The 27005-nt window shown below is 37.4% G+C and overlaps 2 protein-coding genes and 1 long non-coding RNA gene across 5 annotated transcripts in view; 2 read left to right on the top strand and 1 right to left on the bottom strand.

Moving 5' to 3' along the window:
* Positions 1–3560, top strand: part of furina (furin (paired basic amino acid cleaving enzyme) a) — a 108911-nt gene extending 105351 nt beyond the window's left edge. For both annotated transcript variants that reach the window (XM_084404048.1, XM_084404049.1), the window contains exon 16: positions 283–3560. In XM_084404048.1, coding sequence (XP_084260174.1) covers positions 283–902 — 620 coding nt within the window. In that variant the 3' untranslated portion in view covers positions 903–3560. The remainder of the gene's footprint in view (positions 1–282) is intronic.
* On the bottom strand, positions 2585–5592 carry LOC311287315. The gene is made up of 2 exons (XR_014626724.1): positions 5324–5592; positions 2585–4771 (listed from the first exon to the last, which is right to left on the bottom strand). It is a non-coding gene; the product is annotated as an uncharacterized lncRNA (long non-coding RNA).
* Positions 5350–26178, top strand: fes (FES proto-oncogene, tyrosine kinase). Of its 2 annotated transcripts, none has more exons than XM_084404047.1 (20): positions 5350–5592; positions 6857–6930; positions 7038–7284; positions 8724–8897; positions 12012–12108; positions 13421–13604; positions 16054–16191; positions 16929–17048; positions 18536–18658; positions 19484–19673; positions 20898–20978; positions 21085–21294; positions 21613–21735; positions 22565–22618; positions 22733–22851; positions 22943–23037; positions 23384–23507; positions 23978–24135; positions 25464–25595; positions 25709–26178. In XM_084404047.1, the coding sequence occupies exons 3-20, from the start codon at positions 7060–7062 to the stop codon at positions 25840–25842; spliced, it is 2481 nt and encodes an 826-aa protein (XP_084260173.1). In that variant the 5' UTR covers positions 5350–5592; positions 6857–6930; positions 7038–7059; the 3' UTR covers positions 25843–26178. The 2 variants fall into 2 exon arrangements, with proteins under 2 accessions (XP_084260173.1, XP_084260172.1); XM_084404046.1 differs by having other exon boundaries at positions 21058–21294.
* Positions 26179–27005: the final 827 nt, after the last annotated feature.

Raw genomic sequence — 27005 nt, 5'->3', positions numbered from 1 at the left:
TTTATCATATTATGTCCACTAAATGTCTGAGCATTTTAGTCTAGGTTTAATCAATGAAAACTTGGTCACATTTTCACAATTATTTCTCTCAAAATTAAAATCGCAATGATTGTTGTCATTTGAGAATTTTTTTTTTTTTTTTTTACTTTCCATTATTCATCAAGTTGATTTTCTGTGAAATCAACAATACAGTTTAGACTTGTATTCAAACCAGAAGAATTTTATGCCCGTACTGAAGCGTTTATAAATGATTAAAGTTTACTTTTCTTCCTCCTCATGCAGAGTGCAACCCCGGGTTCTACTTGTACCAGAAGGGCTGTGTGAGAGACTGTCCAGCCGGATTCACCCCTGGCACCCGTTCCACCTTCCTCCCCAACAATGAGGTGTCGTCCGTCCTCCACCCCACCTGCCTGCCCTGCCACCCCGTCTGTCTCACCTGCAGCGCCCCCGGGTCTCAGGACTGCCTCTCCTGCCCACCTCACAGCCACCTGGACGACGTCACCGGCTCCTGTCTGCATCAGAACCAGATCCTGCGCGAGTCTCCGGACGGCGGACTGTTTCAGATGCAAGGTGACGGCTCGTCCCCGAAAAACTACGCCGAGCTCGCCTCTCGCCTGCCTGTTACCGTGGCGGTGCTCAGCTGTGCCTTCATCGTGGCTACGTTTGTGGGTGTGTTCGGCTTGCTGCAGATGCACACGCGCAACCAGAACAAACTGCAAACTGCCGAAGCGGGGGCGGGATCCGGATTACTGGTCGGGTTCGGCTTGAACCGCACCGCAGTTGCCTACAAAGGCATCCCAAACGTTTGGCGGGAGGACGAGGGCAACACCGAGTCTGAGAATGAGGAATTCGAGATCCACAACGAGAGGACTGCCTTCATCAAAACACAAAGTGCTCTTTAACTCTGTTCCTCCCCTCTCTAGCCTCTACTGCACTGTTGTCTCTCTCTCGCTCTCTTTTTTTAATGTGTTTTCATTCTGGGGTTCGTCTGAACATATCACACCTTTGGGGCATTTTGGTTTGTTTTTCCCACCTGTCTTAGTTATATTGAGCCATGATTCACCTGGGCGTTGACCTCTCGGTGCCTCAACATGGAAAGCTTCCAAACGCAAGCGACGGGGACGAGTCGAAACTACAATAAACATGACTATTGTTTGGTCTCTTCCTCCTGCCTAGTGAGATTTAAAGAAAAAATAAGATTGAAATATTTGCATACGAGAAAAACAAAGCTTATCTTTGAGTGAGTGAGTGGGTGAGTGAGTGAAACTACATTTATATGAAGTCAGTCAGTGCTGCGGTGGGTCGGATCCACTGGCTTTGCGCAGGGAGCCTTTTAGAAGAACATATCACTATTTCTACATGGTCAGAGATGGAGAGGAGAGCAGCATGTTGTCTTACACATATTTATAGAGCTTACTACTCCCCCTAGAGCATCTGCATTGCTGAATTCATGATTTTTCTTTTATGTAGGCTGTTTAATGGAATACTTCTCCCAAAGATAAAACCTCTGTCATTAACCCTCATGTCATTGCAAACCTGCATGACTTTTTGTCAAAAGTCTGAATGCTTTGTATCCGTATCACCAAAATATAATAGGGACTAGGGTGCAGATCTCTGCACTATATTCTCAAATGTCATTCACTTCAAATATGGCTCATCAAAATGTCAAATTCATGACGTCAAACCTTTATATTTTATATATCATATTTGAATTAAACATGAGCAGGAATGGCATTTGAAACAAAGCACGAATGTGCAGGAGAATATTATCCGCAAATACCGACTTAAATTGAAAAAAAATGTCCTTGTGTAAAATTAATATGACATCAAAAGATTCGATATATAGGGTGCACAAGTTTTATGGACCACGTTTCCGGTGCTTTTGTTGTCTTTTTTTGATGCTCGACAGCCTCTATCCTCGTTTATTTTGTGCAAAATTTGCTCTGGTGATTCTACAAAAATGACTTTTGTATTTTATTTTAGCAAGATCTCATGCAGGTTTGAAAAGACATGAGTAAGTGAATATGGTAAATATTTAGATTTTTGTGTGAGATATGACTGTATTTAGGGAAGAAACTCTGATGAACTCCAAGCCAATTTAATTCTGTCCTGCAGTCAAGGGTTTGAAACACTAGAAAAGGTCTTTGCTAAAGGCGCATCCTGAAAGGACCTGGCTTCCATTTTGTTATGTTATAGTGATTATATATAGCGATGTTAGAGGTTTTGTTCTGCACAGTATGGGTGTCTTTTTGAAATAAATCAGAGAAAGGGCTCTAATGAATACCAGATATCAGTTAGGATTGGTTCGTTTTATATGCTGAACAGTCACTTCATCAGGTCATTTTCTTTGCTTACTACTGTTTATTATTAGTCATTTGCTTGGCCTTGTCAGCTCATTGCAACTTTCCAGGAATATAGTAGTTGTTTTTCAGAGAATTTTTTTTTTCTGAATCACATATTCATGATCTTACATATGGTGGTCATATGCAGTATCTTTACGAAATGACAATGTTATCTATCAAATCTGTGCAATACAGACCCAACAGGGTTATGCGATGTTATGCGTATGGAGTTGGAGTCCGGCTTTCTTTTATCATATATCATATCAGTGATTTCCGATAACTGGTGAACATGATCAGCCTCTCCAAACCATTGTTGTCACACAACAAATAGATAAGGACACAACTGTGGCCAGTCCACAAACAACTCGCACCATCCTCAGCCTTGCCTTCGTTTAGTTGAGTAGGGTAACCGAATTTTAAATTTTTGTTTTGTTTTACACTATCGAGGCATCAGCATGGCTTATAATGAAATGTCTTGTTTATCTACACACTCATAGTGCAAGGTCTGAAAACCAACCGAACATAGTGTTAGTGCAAAAACAATGCATAGTTAGTGCATAGTGCAAGGTCTGAAAACCCGCTGAGCTCTTTCACCCCCTGCAGTAATGATTTGGTGTTTTGTGTTTTGGAAAGCCTTAAAGTGTGCAAAGGCATGACCAAAGACCACCGGATGAAAATCTGCTTGCCTTAGAGTGATGATAAGACCTGAAAAAAACAAAAACTTTTTGTTGAGGTTAGTTGCAGTTTTAAATTGGGTCACTGGTTTGACCATACACGTTTAGGAAATGCTTAGAATAGGCTGTTGAATGACACATTTAAGCAGGTTGGGTTTTGGACAAAATGCTGGTGTTGTGACAACAGTTCTTGCGTAAACCACGCGCAAAATGCTTTCACCCTGATTGTGTTGTGCTTTTAAGAGCGTGTGTGTGTGTGTGTGTGTGTGTGTGTGTGTGTGTGTGTTCAGACTCAACGAGAATTTTCTAGACTCATAGGGGTTTTTTTTACTTTTTTTGAAGAGTCAACTGTTGCATGTAGATCCCCAAGTAGAAAACACCAATCATTTATATGACTACCTGAGACGGGACAACGATATAAAAAATAAGGCCTATTTTTGTACTATATATGGTGCATTGTCATTTACATGTAATTTAAAGATTATTTTGCTCTTTTTATTTAATTGATGTCAATATGCGAATTAAAGATTATACAAAAAAAAAATAAAGATCTATGCAAACTTCATAATTTTCCTTTGTGAGCTCTTTATTGCATTTTCTGTAGGTCAGACAATCTCGTAGTCCACAGCTTTAGTAGTTTGTGTCTGAACAAAGGTTTTATAATAATAGTAGGTGGTTAAATTGAAATGCTCTTGTCAAAGGTACATGTGACACTTTAACCTCTGGGGTCTAAGGTGTTTTTGGGGTCCTTGAGATGTTCTGACATGCCCTTACATTTGTGCTTTTTTCAGTTGCTTATAAACATATTAATGGCAAAGGTATAATTACACTCTATTTAGCACAAACAGGGCTACCATAATATGTGAGTGTATATGTTAAAGGTAAACTGCTTTGCTAAGACCGGTCTAGCATCCTGTTGAGGTTGAAGTGTGGCTTGCAATGTCTTCAAAGGGAGGATCTTTGTACAAATAAAAGTGTTAAACAGAGAAGTGTAGAACAATTTACTGGTCAGCGCTTTGGCAATTATTCGAAACGTGATTGGAAAATCCAATGAAAATGTAGACAGAACGAAACATTGCCAGTTTTGCAAGACGACATCCAGACGACTTCCCTCAGTTTGTACAATGTTACATCAGTGGTGCAAAATGTGTGTAATCCTCAGCAAAACATGCTCACTGAAAAAACTATGATTCATCCTCTTTTTTTGACCAAAATATTAAATCATGACAGTGGTATGACCGCTAGATCTTTTATATGTTGCTATCTGATGTGAGCATTTCTTATTAAAGCTTAGTAAAGCTACTAAATTATATACATATATATGGAGTCAGATAAGTTTAATTGGAACTAAATTACTTTGCCACGCGGAAAAGACAGTAACACTCAGAGACCTTCACCCGTTCTATCGGATACCGCCATTGGACCGATTTAGATGGGCTTACAATTCCAACATGTAGGCCTACTGTGAAGTTCTGAAGCAGAACATGATGCCCTCCCTTCAGAAACTGGGCCGAACGGCATGATAACAACCCCAAACACACCGCCAAGATGACAACTGCCTTGCTGAGGAAGCTGAAGGTGATGGAGTGGCCAAGTATGTCTCCAGACCTGAACCCCATTGAGAACCTGTGGTGATCCTCAAGCGGAAGGTGGAGAAGCACCAGGTGTCTAACATCCAGCAGCTCCGTGATGTCATTATGGAGGAGTGGAAGAGGATCCCAGCAACAACCTGTGCAGATCTGGAGAACTCCATGCCTAGGCGGATTAAAGTAGTGCTAGATGGTGCGAATACAAAATATTGACTCTTTGGACACATTTTTGACATGTTCACTTAAGGTGTAGGCTACTCACTTTTGTTGCCAGCTATTTTGACAATAATGGCTGTATGTTAAGTTATTTTCAGAGGACAATAAATATATACTGCTATATACAAGCAGCACATTGACTACTCTAAAATATATCCAAGTTTCATTTCTATAGTATTGTCCCTTGAGAAGATATACTAAAATGTTTGCTGAAATATAGCAACTGTTTTATATATATATATATATATATATATATATATAATAAAATGATTAAATTTAAGGTATATATATATATATATATATACCCCCCAAAATTTCATCCTTTTATTTTAAATCCAATATCCTATATGTGTATGTCATGAGCTTCTTAAAAAATTTTTTCCTGAATTTTAATGTTCGTTTATTTTTTATCAATAGTTACAATACTTATGTATTGTATATTTTTTTAATGTATGAATGTAGGCTACATGTATAAATAAATTCCTAGCAGACATGTTAGTACCTGTGTAACTGAGGGGTTGTCGTGCATTAGTGGTTTAATCCTGTTGAATGCAGTGAGTCTGCGTCCTGCTGCCGGACTGTCTTCCTGGTTTCACTAGTTTCAGTCAGCCTCCTCTGTCAACACAAGAGCTCGTCTGTCGCCCTGCTCATTTCACCATCTCCAGTATTTTTCGTTTCGACGCGCTCTTTTCTTCTCATCGCTTTATTATAATGGATAATTCCGTGTTCCGGTCGCTCTGACAGGACGTTTTGCTGCGCCAGACATCTGAGGTGAGAATTCGCACAATTTCAGGTCTCGACAATGAATTATTCGGAGCTCTAGTGTTACATAATCGATTCTTTTAAAAGAATATATATGTTTGTCTGATTTAAGAGCATCATTATAAGATAATAATGTTTCATGTTTCATTGACCGAAAATAGAAGAGACGCTTCCGTGACGTCACGGCGACATCCCCTTCAGACAATAAACAATTAATTTTTCAGCTCTATTAATGTAATATATTTTTTAATAGAGTTCTTTAGCTAGTTTATCTTTAAACATTCTTCTATCTATAAGTAACTTTGCAACTACATGTCTCTCAACTCTCATTAATTTGCAACTAACGTTACATGTCCACTAGCTCTCATTATTCAGAGTAGGCTGTCTCAAAGTATTTGTGTTAGTAGAACAAGTTGACGTACTTGCAAAGTTACAGTCAGTAACTAGTCAACAGTCAGCTAGTAAGTGGTCAGACTAGTTGACGTAGTTGTAAAGTAAGTTACATAAGTAGAATGTCTCAAGTGGCCTATCGAAAAAAAGTGTTACCTTTTCTCTTTTTTAATTGTTATAAATTAGTTTTTTTCTTTTTATTTATTTATTTTTTAATCTTTGAACATCTGAGTTATATATTTTTGAAACGGAATGTCTTCCATCTTATGAGTTAACCAAATGTGACTAATGTCTAATGAGTAAACACCATATAGCTACACAAACAAAAATGGGCTATTGGAAAATAATTATTTAATATAGAAGTTAATATGTTGAGTTACTATTGGTTTGAAAATAGTAGGATAAAGTGCACTAGGTCTTTATATAAAGTTCTTTTTTTTTATTGAAGTTTACTTCCCATACCCTTTTGTACAACTAGCCTAAGTAGCTTGTATCTGGCTCTGTTTAGTTTTAATAAAGCATAGTGGTAAATAACTACAGAGATGCAAATCAGGTTTTTTGACATGGAGTATGGAACAAGATCAATGTATTTTTCTTTCTGTAAGTAGACTGTATGCATTGTAAATCATTAACTTTTTCAGCATTGTTCCTTATGACTGAGCTGTTCATTATAAAATAACCTTTCACATCTGAAATGGCTTTGCCATATGGGAAGTGGTCAGTATAAACAGCATCACTTTTTTGTCCTGAATTGCCATTGAGGAAATGAAAGCATTTGAAAACTCCTACATTTTTTTGCAAGGCACTCAAAATGCTTTAATTATGCCATGAAATGCACATTTAGATGTTTTGAAAGTCTAAAATAATCTTCCTCCTTCCGTAGATCTCGATTTGTGGTGTTTCTCATTGACCTGACCAGAACGTTTGTTTTACCAGCATACTGCTGCTGACAGATAGGTAATTTGACTCTTAGTTATTGTTTTTGACAACATTTTCACACACATTTGGAACATCAGAAAGCAGCATGACATCCCAACGATGGTAACGATGCGCATGTTTCCCAGACAGTTGTAGTGAGCTGCAGGTATGGGCTTTGCGGAGGACTTGTGGTGCCCTCAGGGTCACGCCGCCCTAATGAAACTACAAGACTCTGAGCTGCGTTTGATGGAGGTTATGAAGAAATGGATCACGCAGAGGGCCAAGAGCGATCGCGAGTTCTCCGTACAGTTGCATCAGATGTCAGCCATTGTTGAGAAACTGGAGGGTTCCCAGCCTGGAGGAGGTATCGACTACATCAGCCAGTTCAATAAGGTTGGAAGCGTCTCCTTAACTAGTGTTGTAAAGTTTTTCTTTCTTCAAAGCAGACCAGGAGACGTTGGGATCACGTTCAAACAGAAGAGTTTCTTTATTTGAGCGCGGCTGAGGTTTCGTCCAACATAATCTAAAGTATATAAATTTACACGGTGTTTTATAGGCATTTTAGGAGGAGGGGCTTTTGAATGTGGAGACAAATTCAAACAAAGCATGTAAATGAGTATACAGGTTAAGGAACCCGCCCCAGACCAGCAGTCTCAATTTAATCAGCATAAGGCTCCAAGAGCCATTTGGGTCCGAAAGCCATTTGCAGAACAAAAGGTGAGATTCTCAGTGAATCATTCGTGTTCTAATCCCATCAGTCTGAGTGAAACTGAGGCTTCAAGAGCCATTTACAGACAATAAGGAGAAAACAGGAAAGGCAACTTTGCTGAGCAGAATCATTATCTTACCCTTAAACACTAAATACAATATTCTTTACCGTGATGTTATATAAGGAAGCATATTTGAAATAGATTCTTAAATTTGAATTAACTTAACTTTCATTAACTTTACATTAAGTAAATCCACTTCAAAAGCTAGTTACTCTTGGACAGCAATGCCATAGAAATATACAGAGCGACCGCAAAAACGGAAGTTCAAAGACAATCTTCTAAAGATGACTGCGGTCTTGTTTCTCTGGCGCATAAGGTCTATAAAGTTTCCATGACTGATTTCAATGTATATTGGAGATTTAAGATGATATATCCACACTAAAATGGTCTTAAGTACTGCATTGAGTCTGAATCCTTACTTTCCACATGATGTTAAAGGGATAGTTCTCCCAAAAATGAAAATTAGCCCATGGTTTACTCACCCTGAAGCCATCCTATGTGTGTATGACATTCTTCTTTCAGACGAATACAATCAGAGTTATATTAAAAAATGTCCTGGCTCTTCCAAGCTTCATAATGGGAGTGAATGGGTATCAAGTCCATCAAAGCGCATCCATCCATGATAAAAGTGCTCCACACTGCTCTGGTGGGTTAATAAAGGACTTCTGAAGTGAAGCGATGCAAACAATTGTTTGTTTTCGATTGTTTTCGTCTGAAAAAAGAATGTCATATACACCTAGGATGGCTTCAGGGTGAGTAAATCATGGGCTAATTCTCATTTTTGGGTGAACTATCCCTTTAAGATATTTTGAGACTAAGGTGCCATTGAAATGGGAAACTGCACTGTAAACATGCAGGCAATACAAAACCTTCTGCCAAAAACTAGATATATTCTTGCTGACTCGTTCAAGTCCACAAACAGTCAAGTTTTTTTTGGATTCTTGCCTTCACTTTAGCATTTACAAGCACTGATAAGTGCACCGCAATAAATTATAATCATGCATTCTAATTTTTCAATGCCTAGTAAATCCTAAAATTGCATTAATTTTCTCGTTCTTACAGTCGTGGAATGTGCTGGTCAGTCAGACGGAGAGCCTCAGTCGGATCATGCGCAAGCATTCGGAGGATCTGATGGTGGGACCCCTCAGCAAACTCACCCTCCTCATCCGGGACAAACAGCAGCTGAGGAAGACTTACGGGGAACAGTGGAACCTTCTCAGCCAAGAGATGTGCAGGGTCAGCGCCACACGCACATCACTTCACTATTACGCTCTCGTAACAAGTACATTCTCACACGTATACAGACGTGTTTCTTATTATGGGAGCTTAAAGGCACTTACTGCAACTATTATTAAAAACTTTTTTTTATTAGTATTCAATGCCAAATGTAGGCCATGAAACTAGAACAGAGGGGAAATGCAAAAAAAAAAATTTTTTTATTTTGCTCAAAGCAATAAACTACTAAAACCAAACAATGTACATAATCGAATCAAAACTCTCATCATGAGGACAGAAAGGTAACGAGTCATTTCAACGTTTTTTTTTTGGTCTTCCCTTGCCATCTCTAAATAGTTTTCCAAATTCTAACATTGTTTATTATGAAATGCTCTTTTTATGCTGATTAATAATACTAAATGATTGAAAAAAAGGTCTAAAGACGCCACACGTTAACTTGTCTCAAACCTGGTTTAGTTAAACGGTCAGAGTCATCTGTATGACAGATCAAAATAAATGTATTAGCTGAATTCTCGTTTTCTGCGGTGTTTTAGCGAAAGTATCTACTTTTGGCTAGTCTAGATAAAAAATATTATAGATATAGCTCCAAAAGATCATTACCATAAACAACCCTGAGTCCTTGTGGTGTGAACCACTCTGTTGTTTTGACGCGCTGCTCACTTTAATCTGTAGAAACTGTAAAATGGCGCAGTTATGTCCCGTGGTCCGGATGGAAGGCAACATTTTACTGTTGCTATCTGTATTAAATGATAATTTTACAGTACACTGTACAGACTGTACTGTAAACGTTTTCTGCTGAACAGTAGCTGTTTAACTATGATAATTTGGACAATTTTCAATATTAATGATTTTCTATATATACTACCATTGGAAAGTGAGTTCTTTTTTGTAATTAACTTTATTCATTTCTAGTTTTAATAAAATTCAAAAGCATATACGGAAAACATAGACACCACAAAAAACTTCACTACTCCCACTTAAAGGGCCAGTTCACCCATGTTGGAGATTAAACCACTGGAGTTACAATGATTACTTTATTGATGTCTTTTCTACCTTTCTGGGGCTTGAAAGTGGTAGTTGCGTAGCTGTCAATGAAGGTACAGAAAGCTCTCAGAATTCATAAAAAATATTCAAAAAGTGCAAAGTGCATGTGAGTTAAAAACAAATAGACACCAGCATGCAAACGTTTCAGCACATTGCTACACTGTAGATAGCAATATGCTGAAACGTTTGCTTGCTGGTGTCTATTTGTTTTTAACTCACATGCATATATGGAATTATCAGTTAGATAATTTTAACTCTCATGCAAAGTGCATGAGAGTTAAAATGATCTAACTGATAATTCCATATATGCAATGTCCAAAAACTCAGTATAGCGCTGTTTTAATTATAAGTTCTGAAGCCATTGAAATAGCTTCCCAAAAGTTATAAACCCCTTCACAAGGCCAACCCATATGTATAAAATTATTTTTGAAGCAACAGAAGATAGTCAAGGGTCAGTAAAAGTAGTTACACATTAAATGAGGAAGTACTCTGTGTGTGTGTGTATGTGTGTGTGTGTGTGTGTGTGTGTGTGTGTGTGTGTGTGTGTGTGTGTGTATGTATATATATATATATATATGGATGCATTTATTTGATCAAAAATACAGTAAAAACAGTTATATTGAGAAATATTATTACATTTTTAATAAACTGTTTTCTATTTGAATATATTATAAACTGTAATTTATTCAAATATGAGTTTTCAGCATCATTTTTCCAGTCTTCAGTGTCACATGATCCTTTAGAAATCATTCTAATATGCTGATTTGCTGTCTCAAAAAAAATCGTATCATCATAAATGTTGAAAACAGCGGTGCTGCTTAATATATTTTTGTGAAAATCGTGATACGTTATTGTCAGAGTTCTTTTATGAATAGTAAGTTCAAAATAACAGCATTTATTTGAGCTCGAATTTTTTTTAACAAATTCCTTTATACAATACATTATAAATGTCTTTGCTGTCACTTTTGATCAGTTTAGTAAAGCAAAGGGAGGAGGCTCTTTTTAGGGCTGGTAATCAACCTCATAGCATGCTATAATCCACTCGTAACACGTTAAGGCCTCATTATACTTCTGCGTCGGACATACGCCGGAGCCTATACGCCGTAGGCAACGTGTTGGTTTTAATTTATACTTCTGTGTCGTTGTCCGCGTTGACGCGCACCTGGGGAGCATGAAACCCAGAGGGAGGGGTTCTGGCAGACCAATCACAGCGCTTGTGTCCGCGTAGAATTGACGCGTTGTTACATTTTTGGAGAGGTGCACGTCAGGGTACGCCGAAGGGTACGCGCGCTACACACAGCCTACGACGTAGCTACGGCGGCAGTTCGACGCAGAAGTATAAAACAGGCTTTAGAAACCACATAGCTACACCTTTACAGGCTGCTCACTACCATACTATCATTGTATCAGCACACATCTGGCTTTGTGTATGTGTTTAGACGTCTGGCAGAATCTAATTTTAGATAGAGGAAATGTATGTGATCAAATAGCACTTCTTTTTGTACTCATTTAGTTTGAGTTTAGAAAATCATTAAAATCATTAAATGAGTTTAAATGAACTCATTTATTTAATATTAAATGTTTTGAAATAATATTTTACTAAACGAGTTTTCAAAATCATCATTTAGAAAATCATTTAGTTTAATGTCTTTAATGAAGCCATTACCAACGCACGAGTTGCCTGTTGGTCTTTAGATGGTTTCTATGAATTCTAGAATGGTTTAACGTTGAGAACCTTTGCAGTAACAAAAATCAGGAAGTAGAAAAATGCCTTTTCTTTTGTATAGGACATTAAGCAGCGACCCAAGATGATAACGGTCATATTTTATTTCACCTTCAGTGGTTTTGTGTGGGTTTTGCTATGTTTAGCCTGGAGGCTTTTAAAACTATTATTAGCTGAATATGGTGCATATTCTTCCTCATTGCTAAACCAGGCTAATAACATGTGAAATTGATTGTCAGCAGTGAATCTAGCGTCCTTTCATGATTGCACATGACACATGTCTCATTTTGATGCACAAACCTGGATTTTTATTTGTTTTTATTTTGTGTCCTGTTGTGGAAGGTTAGGTCACCCAAATCGAACTGGACCGGCTCAAGTCCAGTTACAGACCACTGGTACGGGACGCGACCCAGGCGAAAAGAAAATATCAGGAAGCGAGCAAAGGTATGATGCCTCCGTGTTGTCTAGTTCTCTAAAAAGCATGGCCACTTTTCTTTCATTTTGACTGAATAGGGTACTTTGTGCTGAAAGAGATACACATACAACAAGAGGAACTGTTTAATGTTTAAACACGAATGGTTTTATGATAGTATGTGTAAATAAGGCACTTGTTTACTCAATAGGAGAAAAACCTGCCTTTAAACGAAGACACTTGTTTCTATGTAACAACAGAGGAAACTAAATGTGGTTTCTCCAATAACCGAAGTGTGAATGCTCCACAGAGCACATTTTGCAGCACTTATATGGGCCACAATGAATAGAACAAGCTACAGACAACAGATATGAAGAGCAATGGCAGATATATTTGCACTGTGCAAGGCAGTACTTACAATGAGCTTCAGTGTCCTGTGATAGATGTGTACTTTATATCAGACTTTGATAGGATAAGCAAAGTGTTCACAACCTTTAAAGCACTTAGCAGATGGGGGAGTATAGTGGTTTGATGGCTTCCTGATTTAAATATGGGCTATGCTCATTTCTACGAGAATACACGCTACTGTTCAAAAGTTAAAGGTCTGTAAGATTTTTGAAAGTCTCTTGCGCTCACCAAGACTGCATTTATTTGATCAAAAACGCAGTAATAATATTGTGAAATATTATGACAACTTAAAATAACTGTTTTCTATATATATTTTTTAGTGCTGGGCAACGATTAATCGCATCCAAAATAAAAGTTTGTCTTTACATAATATATGTGTACTGTGTATAATTATTTTGTATATATAAATACACACATATGCATGTATTTATTTAAGAAATATTTGCCTGTATGTATATTTATACATCATTTATATTATATATAAATAACACATTTTCCTTAAATATATACATACATGCATGTGTGTGTATATTAGGGCTGTGCAACGATTGATCTAATTTATTTTGGATGCAATTAATCGTTGCCCAGCACTAATTGTTTTTACATTATTTTATTTACAATTCTAAGCTATTCCATTTTATTTTTCTGTTTAATTTTTGTTAGACTGAAATGCATTAATTACATTTACACAATGAATGGTAGGCAATTATTGGACTGATTCCCCTACCACCTGCATGCATACAAATCCTTCTGCACTTTGAATTTTAAATTATATATTATTTACCAAAAGTCAACAACTTTGTGGCATTTATAATTTTGTAATGGTGGAACTTAATTATAAAGTTGCAGGTTACCACTTTTGTTGACAGATATACAGCTGTCATGTCACCTTTCACTTGCATGTTCATTTATGTTTGTGGGTGGCCTTTTGTACAGACAGAGAACGGGAGAAAGCGAAGGAGCGCTACATCAAAGCCACTCTGAAACTGCATGAGCATCACAATGAATATGTGCTGTCGGTGAAGGCCGCCCAGGTGCATCACCAACTCCACTACGGCCAGAGTCAGCCGGCCCTGCTGGGAGCCCTTCAGACGCTGCAGGAGGAGATGGTGCTTATTCTGTGAGTGAACATCAATAACACCAGCACTATAATGTTAAACAGGGAAATCAGTCCTTTAACATGGGTTATTAGGTGATTAGGGTGTTATTAGGGTATTTCAGTGGTTAGAATTAGTAAGCTAAGGTTAGATTATTTTTAAATACTATAATAAAAAACCAAGAAGGCCCATTCTCTCACAACTCGCGAGTCAAGTATTGCGATACACGAGTACACTCTTCTCGCTCTGTTCCCGCGTTTTTTAACGCTTATGCTAAATAGCAGGCTAACTAATAGGGGTGGTACGGTTCACAAAACCCACGGTTCGGTTCGTATCACGGTTTTAGGGTCACGGTTTTCGGTTCTGTACGGTTCTTGTTGTTATTTTTTTCTTTTAATCTTTAACACTCCAAAAATGTACTTCAGCATATGATATATAGCTTAATTATCTAATTATTAATTGATTTATTTCATAAATGGGGCGTGTTTGCAAAACGCAGCTTCTCATTTCCCATTTCGAAGTAATATAGTGAGTGAGCGGTCACCGTGAGGAAACTTTCAGTGGCCCTGGAGGTCCATCCATCTGGAGAGCTATGTGGGCTGTGTCGGACAGTTCTTTGTCAATTTCTCCTGGTGTCTCGTCATCATAGGCGTAATTTGCGGGTGGGACATGTACCCCAGGGTCGATATTGTCCCCACCACTTTTGAAACATCTCGCGGCACGGATGTACCAATACAAATAAATAAAACATCTCCAGTTAACTAGCAAATTATTCGTTTCGTTCGGTGGTCCCAGCTCTTTTCAGGTTATTGACCAGCTCCTCCCGTGTAGTTCTGGGCTGATTTCTGACCTTTCTTAGGATCATTGAGACCCCACGAGGTCAGATCTTGCATGGAGCCCCAGTCCCGAGGGAGATTGACAGTCATGTTTAGCTTCCATTTTCTAATGATTGCTCCAACAGTGGACCTTTTTTCACCAAGCTGCTTGGCAATTTCCCCGTAGCCCTTTCCAGCCTTGTGGAGGTGTACAATATTGTCTCTAGTGTCTTTGGACAGCTCTTTGGTCTTGGCCATGTTAGTAGTTGGATTCTTACTGATTGTATGGGGTGGACAGGTGTCTTTATGCAGCTAACGACCTCAAACAGGTGCATCTAATTTAGGATAATAAATGGAGTGGAGGTGGACATTTTAAAGGCAGACTAACAGGTCTTTGAGGGTCAGAATTCTAGCTGATAGACAGGTGTTCAAATACTTATTTGCAGCTGTATCATACAAATAAATAGTTAAAAAATCATACATTGTAATTTCTGGATTTTTTTTTTTAGATTATGTCTCTCACAGTGGACATGCACCTACGATGACAATTTCAGACCCCTCCATGATTTCTAAGTGGGAGAACTTGCAAAATAGCAGGGTGTTCAAATACTTATTTTCCTCACTGTACATCTGATTTATGATTTAGCATTGTATTAGCACGGGCACGAGGCTACATTGCGCATGCGTCGAAGTTGAACCGTGCGACTCACACACGCACCGAACCAAGACAAGCGAACCGAACACTTCGGGTGTTTTTTCATGTACCGTGCCACCCCTACTAACTAAACAAAATGTATATTCAACGTTTTTTTTTTAATAAACCCACAATTAAAGGAGTGGGGGACTCTAACTCTGACTCTTCAACTATCAACATCTACGCAACTCTGAAAAAGAAGCGGCTTCTTCTGCATTAGGTAGGCCTAAGATATGTTTTTAACTTTTTGTATAGCGGTCGATCATTGTTAATGTATCTTAAACTTTGAAGATATGATATATAAATGTATGAAATGTAGAAGATATAATATATAGGGCTGTAAGCACCATAGACATTGAGATGGACAAGTCCCCTCATAAAATTAGAAATGGCCAAAATGCCCCCCAGTTTTTGATATTCTTGATGCTGCTCTGCTGCACTCCATTATGTGCTGCTCTGTTTATTGTTAGGTTGACAAAAAGTTTTAAAAGTTAAAATTTTAGTTTGCTCGCTGATAGCACACGTACATCACAGAGACATCTATTTGATGTCTGCATTTACATCTGCAAGATGATTTTTTAGACTGTTTGCTCATCTGCAATATGTCTCTTAGACGTTTCTTGTCAGATGTTATTTAGACATTTGATTCATGTAATTCATAACTGAATATAACTGCCCACTTGTGCAGTCTTGAACCGTCTGTGGTAGTCGCACCCAAAAGCATCAAAGTGAAATTCAGACTATGAACTCGTTGCCTTATTTTAAGAAACACAGCACAGTGACAGTTATAGACTTCTGCTTTTTTTAATGGATGATATGTCATCCTGTTCAGTTCTCACAAGCAATGTTAACAGTCGTTACTCACATTGTTACAGTTAGTTGAAAAGAAGAAGTAGTTTTGCTGAGCGTCTTGTGCGTTAAAACCCATATGACTAGTGTGGCTTACTTTTTTTTTTTTTTTAGGAAGGAGATTCTGCAGGAATATTTTGATCTGTCTAATTTGCTTCATGATGAGGTAGTGAGTGTTCACACTGAAATGGCCAACGCCCTGAAAGCCATCCAGCCTCACAAAGAGTACGAGAGCTTCATTCAGCAGAACAGGTACATTAACATTCCCTTTTGTTCCCAGTTTTTGTGGAATGCAATGGGAAACTAGACCAGAAGAACAAAGGATGTTGCACACTTTTGCTAACTTCTCGTCTCCTGAAGTCAACATGAAATCAAAATGTATCCTGTTTACTTTCATAAGAAATGTTCCAGCTCTTATTGTGCATGATTCATCAGTGATTATTATTATAAAGAAAAAAAGCTGAGATCAAACAGTTGCTCACAATCTCAGGCCTTTGTGAGCTGTGTGAAAGTGGAAGGCTACTATAAATAACATAAAATAAGTCAATTTCAAGCTTTTCCTCCAAAAATAAATGGTCACTGGCAAAACAGCTATTATATTGTAATTAAATATTTTCATACAATCATAAATAAATAAGTTGTTTGTGAATAAATGTGACCAAAAAAGTGTCACACTGCAAAATGTCTGTCAATATAGAATGAAAATGTTTTTCTTGCATAAACAACCAAATATTAACTAAGGCCATGTGGGCGAGGCAACATAATATAACTAATAACATCATAGCCCCAGTTTTTACAGTCCAATCAAATCATGATTGATAAAATCAAGTCATGCATTATTATGCATTATTTCCTGTTAAATATTCTGCTTTATACAATGCATTTGGAATGCATCGCAAATGTCCTTTCATGTTGCCTTTGAAAGGATAGTTGGAGTGCTGTCTGTCCACATCGTTCTGCATTGCACATGTATGTATGTTTCTGTGCAGGTCAAGAGGAGAGATTCCTGCATGTGTGGAGTTTGACAGCAGTTTGTTGGAGGATGCTGAAGGTCTAATGCCTGAAGATCTGCAGCTCAATGAGCTCACAGTAGAGGGAATCCAGCATCGGTGAGTTTCTTTCTTTACATCGCTGTGTAGCATAGTAGTGAAAGTGAATGCACATATGTCATAGAAAGACAGAAGTGAAATCACCCACAAGAGCCTTGTTTTTGTTTCAGAAACGGTCATGTTAATTTCTGGAACAATCTTTTTTGATTTGTGTGTGCGTGTGTGTGTGCGCGCACGCGTGCATTTTGGCCGTAAGGCACCATCTTAAGCTTATTAGGAACCAGATAATTGTTTTTTCCAATTACTTACACATTCGAAAATCAACTCTTTAAGCAGAACATTCCGACCCATTATGCCGATTTCTATAACAATGTTAAACTGTTATATTGTTAAAACGTTTAACTGTTTTTTCTTTCCAAAACACTTTTGTTTTCTTAACACACATTTAGTAATTCACAATGTGTTCATGCAGAAATCACAAAACCATACATTGATCATGAGATCATCTAAATACTGAAATGCAAGAAAAGTAATGTTATCTATCTATAAATTACAGAAACGTGTGTCTGTTATTCGCATATCTCTCGAACCGTTAGTCCGATGGATTTCAAACTTGACAGGTGTCTTGCTATGGGCACGAGTAAGTGCAGTGCCAAGTTTGACGTTGTTTGGATTAGAAATGCTAAAGATATCGGTAAATATATCGGTAAAAGAAGCACTTTAGAAGGTTGTGGTTTAAAAATAAACATTCTGACATAAACACTCTGTCACCTACACTGTTTACTTCTGAATATTATATTTTATTCACAGCCATCATTTGTAGTAACCTAGCCTGCTCCCTGAATTCAATGCGTTCACAGTCTCTTTCACGGGCACCAAACCAACAATTACTAAAAACACACACAAAAACTGATTTTGCACTAGTATATACAATACCAAAAGGTTAGGGTCAGTAAGTCTTTTTTTTTTTTAAAGATTTTTTCTTTTCATTCAGCAAGGTTGCATTCAATTGATCAAAAGAGACAACAAAGACTTTTATTTGACCAAAATATCTGTTGATCTGTTGAACTTTCTATTCATCAAAGATGCATCATGGTTTCACAAAAATGTCAAGCAGCAGAACTGCTTTCAGCATTGATGATACAAATGTTTCTTGAGCAGCATATTAGAATTATTTCTGAAGGATCATGTGACACTGAAGACTGGAGAAATGCTGCTGAAAATTCAGCTTTGCATCACAGGAACAAGTTACATTTTGAAATATATTAAAATAAAAAACAATTTACAGTTTTTATTGTATTTTTGAGCAAATAAATGCGTACTGAACATAAGAGACTTCTTTCAAAAATCTTACTGACCCCAAACTTTTTAACAGTAGTATGCAAATATATGCACATGCAAGCAAATGTAGTCACGCTCCATGATTCACACACATATTTACATAATGTCATACTCAGTATTTCTGGCCCTCAGCATTTTGGCTATCTTCTGTCACATCACAACTCATTTTGCGCTGTTGTGGCTTCTCATATTTTCTCTCCTCCAAGGCTCACCGCTGTGGAGGAGGAGCTCTTGTGTCTCTCTAGTACTCTTGGTTCCCAGCAGGCCACTGTCAACCAGCTGGAGTTGGATCTGCAGAATGAGGAAGGCTCTGCAAACATAGGCCAGAGGTGAGTCTGCGAGCTCTCCAAACACACCACAGTACGCAGTACACCTCTGCTTCCCTCGCTGAACTTTCTAAATAATTAAAACATGAACCGAAAAATAGGTATTCCATTACCTGTTACTGATGAGAGATTAAAATAAAGAACATTAAATGTTAATATACTCCAAAGGGTCAATGAAAACACCAAAATCCAAATGAAACTATAATCAAAGCTAGATTACTCCAGCAAAGAGGAGAGAGGCGTGAAGATCCACCATGAAGATCCAACATAGAGAGAGAACCGCCATTGACGCCATCGAAGCTTATATAATAGCTGATGTCACTCCTCTTTTGAGGATTGGGGAAATCCCTCACAACGTCATCTATGGACTAAAATAAAAATGACACAGACACATTTCTGGAAATGTTGGGCGGTATGACCAAAAATCCACATTTTTCTAAATAATACCGGTTTCACGGTATATGACGTTCTCAAGCATGACTGGGTGTTAACTATATTTTCTACTGATTGAGAGAGGAAATACTGCGGTAGATTGACTTAGAATGCCCTATTTTACTGTCATGAGTGAATATTGTAGAAAAAAATCCACACTAGTATTAATACATTAAACAGCACTTTCAACAGCTTTTCTCAGAAATTGCTTACTGCACCTTTAAGCACCTTTAATGGAAGCAATATATAGTATATCAACTAGTCTTCTTGTGCTTCGACAGTGGCAATAAAAGGAACTGAATCAGAACTAATCTAATCAAATCATTTTGAAACAATAAGAACATTTAGATTTCACTATTAATGAGAGCTTGTCCTCCTCTGTTGTCGTTTTTTTAGGGTGTATCAGTTCAGTAAGCGTAATGCACTGGAGGACAGCAGACAGCAGGTAGTTCTGTCCATGGTGGCTCGCGCTCGTCTGGAGGCCCAGCGGAGAGTTCTTTCCGATAAACTTCAGTCTCTGGGCAATAATGAGGTCGCACCTATAGGCCTGGATGATGATCGGATATCTGTCACCTCCAGCAACTCAGTGAGTCCACTCTCATCTCAATAAATCTGTCCTGAGAGCTTCAGTTTTTTTTTGCATAATCTTTAAAAAATAAAAGTTCATTGTTACAGTATAGGAACATATACGGTAGCTTCCATAACTTAAAACTTCCTCCCCAGTGAAGAAAGACTATTTGTTTAAACAAATCTGCAACTTTTTGACATCAGGTCAACACAAGGCCATGCATGTTTTCATGTTTACAATTTTTGATCTGAACTGAATCAACACTGAACTACCTTCAGGTAAATAATGTCTCTATTGTCTTTTTTTAGAGCAGCTTTACAACAGAATTGAGTTCTTTTCACTGTATATGTTATCACTGTAAAGCTGCTTTGAAACCATCTGTATTGTATAAAGCGCTATATAAATAAAGGTGACTTGACTTGACACCTGTTGACTTGGTCTATTTAGTCAAGGTAGAAGGAAGTAGCATAGATAACTAGTAATATTTTTAAAACCCAGAGTAAATAATGATAAGAGTAAAATGTTGGGAAATTAGTCAAACTTGCAGAAGAGGGTGTTTTACAGAAGTCGTAAAGGCACAGGAGCAAAAATGTCCCATGTATTTATTAAGAGAAATGGTCATAAACTAAATTATTGCAGAAAAACTTTAATAACGATAGAACATTATAACTTGACTGAAATAAAATCACAATATGGCCCCTGTAAAGAATCTAGTGGCTTCTTCAGAGCTGTAAAATGCAGCACCATAATGATGTACAGTGAAATATCAAAGCCAGTCGTGCTGTGTTTTACATTGATTTTGAAATATGAGAATTGCACAACCTTTGTTGACTCTGAACTCCTGGTACTCACATGCTGCTGGTTGACCTTTCTGAATATGGATGTTTCTCTTACATATATCAGAAGACTGAGACATGAATTGTAAATCATTTTCATTTTTGTTTGACCTCCCGATTTAACTGTACGTTCTCCAAACAGATATGTTTTGCTTAAAAGAAAAAAATATTTCAAGCGTATGCACTTGGGGGAAAATAAATGTATTTAGTTTAGAATTAAAGAATTAAAACATGCATGCACATAAATAATCATAATTTATTCTATAATTAAATACAACAATCAAAGACATAACTCCACTGTTCAGTCACTCACTGAGTATCATGAGCTGAAGTGCAAGAACTTTTAACAAAAGTACTATTTCGTTTATCATGCCGTTGTGTTATTTGTCATGTTGTTTTCCTGCAGGAGCGTGACAAAGACCATAAGCACCTCAACATAGACGTAATCGTGAACCATCTCAGCAGCTTGTTCAAGCCCAAGTATATGGTTAGTGGTGTTGTGTTTGGTGGCAGTCTTTCTCTCTCTCCTCCTCCCTGCTCACTGTTGTATCTACAACTTTCTGTAGAGTAGCGTGTTTTATGCATCTCACCAGGTTCCCCCCGCTCTGACGCCGGTGCCCGAAATAGAGAAGCCCTTGTCCCAGCAGGGCTGGTATCATGGTGCCATCCCCCGTCTGGAGGTTCAGGCACTGCTGAAGAATGATGGGGACTTTCTGGTTAGAGAAAGCCAGGGAAAACAAGAATACGTGTTGTCTGTGCACTGGGGAGGCCAGTGCCGGCACTTCCTTATTCAGAGTGCAGAAGTGAGTGTTTTATAGTTTTTTTTGGTAACACTTTATTTTACAGTGTCCTTGTTACATATGTTACATGTACTTACCATAGTAATAACAGTAAATTAAGCATAATTACATGCAACTAACCCTAAACCAAATCCTAATCCTACCCTGACCCTATAGTAAGTACATGTAGTTGCTTATATTACTCAGTACTTAAATATATAATTACTCTGTAACAATGACACCTTAAGATAAAGTGTAACCGTGCTTTTTTTGTTCCAGTTCATGGTGTGCAGTGGTTAGCTGTCATTTATATGATGATGTCATGTTTATGTGTGTATTTAGGGTGTGTATCGTCTTGACGGTGAGGGCTTCACTTCCGTACCACTGCTAATGAATCATCTCCTCAGCTCCCATCAAAACGTCACAAAGAGGACAGAAATTGTGCTGAAGAGACCCATCCTCAAGGTTTGTCACTGATCCCAAATCAGTCTCACAAGTACTGTACATATTACTTCTGAGTAGTGACAGGTTGATATCTATTGGCCAAGGTTATTAATAAAAAAAACATTTTTTTGAGTGGTATCAGTTCCTCGTTGGCCAAATTAGAGCTTCCCTTTTCCCTGTCCACTTCAGAATGTACTAACTGCATGGGCACCAGTGGTCTCTACAATCTACTTAGGCCTGTTCATTTGATGAACTATTCATAAACTGTTTTCAAAATGTTGGGATTTTATGAATATTTGCAAATGATATTATAATAAATAAAATAATAATATTAGAAAAAATCCATAACTCACAATCCAAAAATAGAAATAAATGAATAATGACATTAAGATTACGTTGTTAAACTGTTAAATTATTCAAATATGTAATACATCAATAATAATATTAATAATTGGTATTAATTATTAAATTAATACTAATAATAAGGATTTTTTTATTTATTGTTTGTTTGTTTGTCCTTTAAGGTTCACCTTGAAAAATGTTCGTAAATGTACACCTTTTTGTTACAAAGTAACCTTTTTTACGCAAAGATTCTTAAAGAACATTTAACATCAAATGACAAAAGGACGTTTATAGAAGTTTTCAACATAGAACATTTTCAAAAGTTAAAAGTTTATAGTTGAACTTTACATTTTAAGTTTCTTCTAAGAGAATGGGCATTATAGATATCTAGATATGGGCATTAGCCATTAATATTATTATCAGTCGACCACTGCTGCTGAGTGCTGTGATTGACCAGTCATTATTATGTTTGCATTGATTAATACATTTTTTGGGGGGGTGTTTTTAGGATAAGTGGGTTTTGGAGCATGACGATGTCATCCTTGGACAGAGCATTGGTCGGGTAAGCCCAGATATCTTCTGTGTTATATAAAAGGATTGAAATTTCAGTAAAGATAAAAAATATTATCTAACATATTAATGATGTTGCTTCTTGTAACATTTTGGATGATATTAGGGCAACTTTGGTGAGGTGTTCAGTGGCCGCCTGCGTTCAGACAATACGCCAGTCGCTGTGAAAGCCTGCCGAGAGAATCTGCCTGTAGAACACAAGAACAAGTTCCTAATGGAGGCCCGGTTTGTAGATACACTGGTTAACACACACATACCGTGTGTACTCACACATACACACTCTCATTTAACTAACTTATCTCCATTTCTGTCTCAGGATCCTAAAACAGTACGACCACCCAAACATAGTGAAGCTAATCGGCGTCTGCACTCAAAAACAGCCAATATATATCATCATGGAGCTAGTCCAAGGTACATCTAAACCTTTCATTCAAATCATTTAAAGGGACAGTGCACCCCAAAATTCTGCCATCATTTACTTCCCTCAAATTGTTCCAAAGCTGTCATTCTATCACAAAACACAAAAGATGTTTAGCAGTGTAACAGTGAAAGTAGATCATGATTTATATTGTTAAGCTTAAAAAATGGTCTCGTGTCTTATATTGCAAATCCTCTTAATCTATATGATAGAACAAAAGTTTATTTGCTTGTTTATTATAATATATTTTTTAATTATTAAAAGTGTTAAATCATTGAATAAATGATGAACTATTACTTTAAAATGTTCAAGTCTCTTGATGGCGTATTCTTCTGACAGGAGGGGACTTTCTAACCTTTTTGCGCACAGAGGGCCACAACTTGAAGCCCAACATGTTGATCAGAATGGCAGAAAATGTTGCATCTGGCATGGCGTACCTGGAAAACAAGAAGTGCATTCATCGGTGAGAGTTTGAAAATTAAATAGAAAGACAATGAAATATAGTGATATACTGCATAAGATCCCCTAGTCTCAACGCTGAAAAACTATAGTAGATCCATAAAGCACTAGCAGACCTCATAAAGAGCTCACAGCTGGTTTTTATTGAATCGAATAAGTAGACTCTAGGTATTTCTCTATTAAGGTTGAGTCTTTTTACCAGTGGTTTGCAAGCAATGCCCGATGGGAATATTTTGGGATAATGAGACTGAGAGGAAATCTGATAGTGCCTGTTTCCCTCATGCTGTGTCAAACAGTTCAGTGTCTCTCGAAAGGATTGAGTTTTAATAGAGCCAATGCATTCTGTGTTTCTCTGTCTGTCATTCTTATACTTGTTTTTCTAGCGTGCTCTGGTTGCTCTCTCTCTACACTATGCTTTCCTTTTTTTCAGAGCAACCTACAATAAATCCCAATTTTCCCTGTCTCCCTCTCTAGGGATCTGGCTGCCCGCAACTGTCTTGTGGGAGAGGAGAGCGTGGTGAAGATCAGTGATTTTGGTATGTCTCGTGAGGAGCAGGATGGTGTTTATTCTGCTACAGGAGGAATGAAGCAGATCCCAGTCAAATGGACGGCACCGGAGGCCCTCAATTATGGTACCAACAATCACTTAAAGGAGCCTATTACGCTTTTTTACATGTCTGTAGTGTGTAGTGTTGCTGTAGAGAGATATTTTCAATATCAGTGCGCGCTGTGTCTGAACTCCCTGAAACGCCTCGATTGTAGTCTTGAGTTTTCTTCAGGGAACGTACACATCACAGTGTTCCTCATTTAAATAATTAGAGGCCTGGTTGAGTTGCGTCTGTAGTCTAGTCACCTTTATTTATATAGCGCTTTATACAGATTATTTCAAAGCAGCTTTACAGTGATAACAGGAAAATGATGTCAGTTCAGTGTTGATTCAGTTCCGTTGTAAAGATCATCAGTTCATCTATAAAGCAGTTCTGCAAAAAAATGATGTCATCGTCCAGCTCAGTTCAGTTCTCATTCAACATCGTCAGTAAGTCAGATCAATAATATTGTTGAATATTAAGTTTCCACAACTAAGCACGACAGTGGCAAGGAACCCAAAATCCATCAGGTAACAGAATGGAGAACAAAACCTTGAGAGAAACCAGGCTCAGTTGGGTTTCTCCCAAGTTTGTAGTCTGTTAAAGCTCTGGGTTATGGAAACACGCGTTTCTGAAGCAGTTGACAAATCACAACACACTGGTCCAGACGACCAATCAGAGCACACTGCACTTTTTTCCGGAAAGAGGGGATTCATAGAAACCGGAACTAAACAGAGTGTTACTGACTAATGGGAAGAGAAGTGCACATGTGAAAAATCACATGTTTTTTGAACATTCAAGCATGAAAACCTATTCTACTAGACCCCAAAAACTAAATCAAGACTTTGTATAATAGCTCCCCTAAGCAAACATTGCCAATAGATTGATCCATTAAAAACAGGGTGACCAGACATCCCGGTTTCCCTGGGATAGTCCCGTATTTCAGCTCTTTTTTTTGTGTCCTGACTTATGTTTTGTTCCCTATTTCTTCTTTCCTTAATTGGAATAAAGGGATATTAAAGAGCGTGGAGGAGATCAAGTCAGATGCAATGTCAGAAAAGCATGTGTGTACATTTAACAAATATATTTTAAAAGAGTTTATCAAGGTATTATGCGCAGTAAGTTGTGAAAAAAAGATGCCTGTCCATCCCGCTTTGTATTCCACCATGAGAAATCTGGTCACCTTTTTTTTTTTTTAAAGAACTAAAACAGATGTTAAACACCTATATGTGCTGCTTTAGTTCTGTTTCTTAAGTATTTTATGCTAAGTTAAGGGGGATCAGTCTGTACCCGAAGCACATAGTATCCATTATGTTTGACTGGTCACGATTGAGGGTTTCATGTCTCAACGCTGCCCTCTGTTGTTTCATCAGGGCGATACACCACTGAGAGTGATGTGTGGAGTTTTGGAGTGCTGCTGTGGGAGACGTTCTCCAGAGGAGTCACACCGTATACCATACCAAATAACATGAATAACCAACAGACCAGAGACGAGGTGGAGAAAGGTACTTCACATACTGTACACATACTGTACCACACACACCAAACTATGGCTTATTGCCTGTTTGCAAAGCAAGTGTTGTTTAAATCTTTTTTTATGTCTTGTTTTTGTTTTTAGGATATCGTATGCCGGCCCCAAATAACTGTCCGGATGAAATCTATGCCCTCATGTGTCAGTGCTGGCAGTATGATCCAAGAAAACGACCCTCATTTCGCAAACTAAAGGCAGATCTGTGTGCTTTAAGTCGGTAACGCACACACACACATGCTTACAGTGCAGATATTTTAAGATGAGGCCAAAGCAAAGGATTTATTTTTTTAATTTGTGTGCCACAGTTGAACAAAAGCATTCTGACCGAGTACTATTAATAAGAATAGATTATAATTAAGAATATTTGATTTTATATATTAAATTCTGTGTAATGTGGTGTTCCAAATGTTTTTTGGGTGACATTCCGATGTTTAAATAACAGATAAATTATTTTTTGCAGATGACAAATGTGATCTTATATAAGTCTGTACATTCGCTGTTTATTGTATGAAAATATTGTAAATAAATTTAATAATTATTGATAACAATTCGAGTACTTTTTTTATTTTATTTTTTATGAAGCAGGACACATTAAAATGTATCAAAAGTGACAGTAAAGTCAATTATAATCTCACAAAATATTTATATTTCAAATAAATGCTGTTAAAGTTCTTTGAACTTTCTATTCATCAAAGAATCCTAAAAAAATACTTTTGGTTTCCTTAAAAATATTAAGCAACTTAGCTGTCATTAATCATTAATAATGAGAAATGTTTCTTGAGCATTAAATCAGCATATTAGAATGATTTCTGAAGGATCATGTGACAGTGAAGACTGGAGTAATAATGCTGAAAATTCCGCTTTACCAACACAGGAATAAATTACATTTTAAAATATATTAAAATAGAAAACAGTTATTTTAAATTGTACTTGATTTTTGATCAAATAAATGCATCATTGGCGAGCAGAAGAGACCTTTTTTCAAAACCCAAAAACCTTTGAACATGCTAACATTATCTTCTTAGAGGCAATTTAGTTTCGGTTCTGTTGGAAACTTCATTCCTTCATCGAAGCAAGACCAGGAGATGTTGGGATATCGTTCAAGCAGAAGTTATTCTTTATTGAGGACTTCGCTGAGCGTTGCTGCAGTCATCCAACAATCTATTCTAAAGAAAGTTGCCTTGCAATTTTATATACATTTAAGTCAAGTCAAGTCAAGTATATTTGTATAGCGCTTTTCACAATACAGATTGTATCAAAGCAGCTTCACAGTATTAAATTAAAATAATACAACAAGGTTTGTTTCTAGTGGAATTTATTGATTGATAAAATTAAATATCCCCAAAATATCCCCAACTGAGCAAGCCAAAAATACCCCCCACAT

This window comes from Rutilus rutilus (assembly GCF_951802725.1).
Source record: "Rutilus rutilus genome assembly, chromosome: 3".
Lineage (NCBI taxonomy): Eukaryota > Metazoa > Chordata > Actinopteri > Cypriniformes > Leuciscidae > Rutilus > Rutilus rutilus.
This window is presented reverse-complemented; position numbering and strand designations above follow the sequence as displayed.

Coding starts and splice junctions, on each gene's coding strand:
- fes (XM_084404046.1), top strand. CDS start 7,060: ATGGGCTTTGCGGAGGACTTGTGGTGCCCTCAGGGTCACGCCGCCCTA. Junction 21,295..21,612: donor TCCTTATTCAGAGTGCAGAA/GTGAGTGTTTTA, acceptor GTGTGTATTTAG/GGTGTGTATCGTCTTGACGG. Junction 23,508..23,977: donor AACAAGAAGTGCATTCATCG/GTGAGAGTTTGA, acceptor CTCCCTCTCTAG/GGATCTGGCTGCCCGCAACT.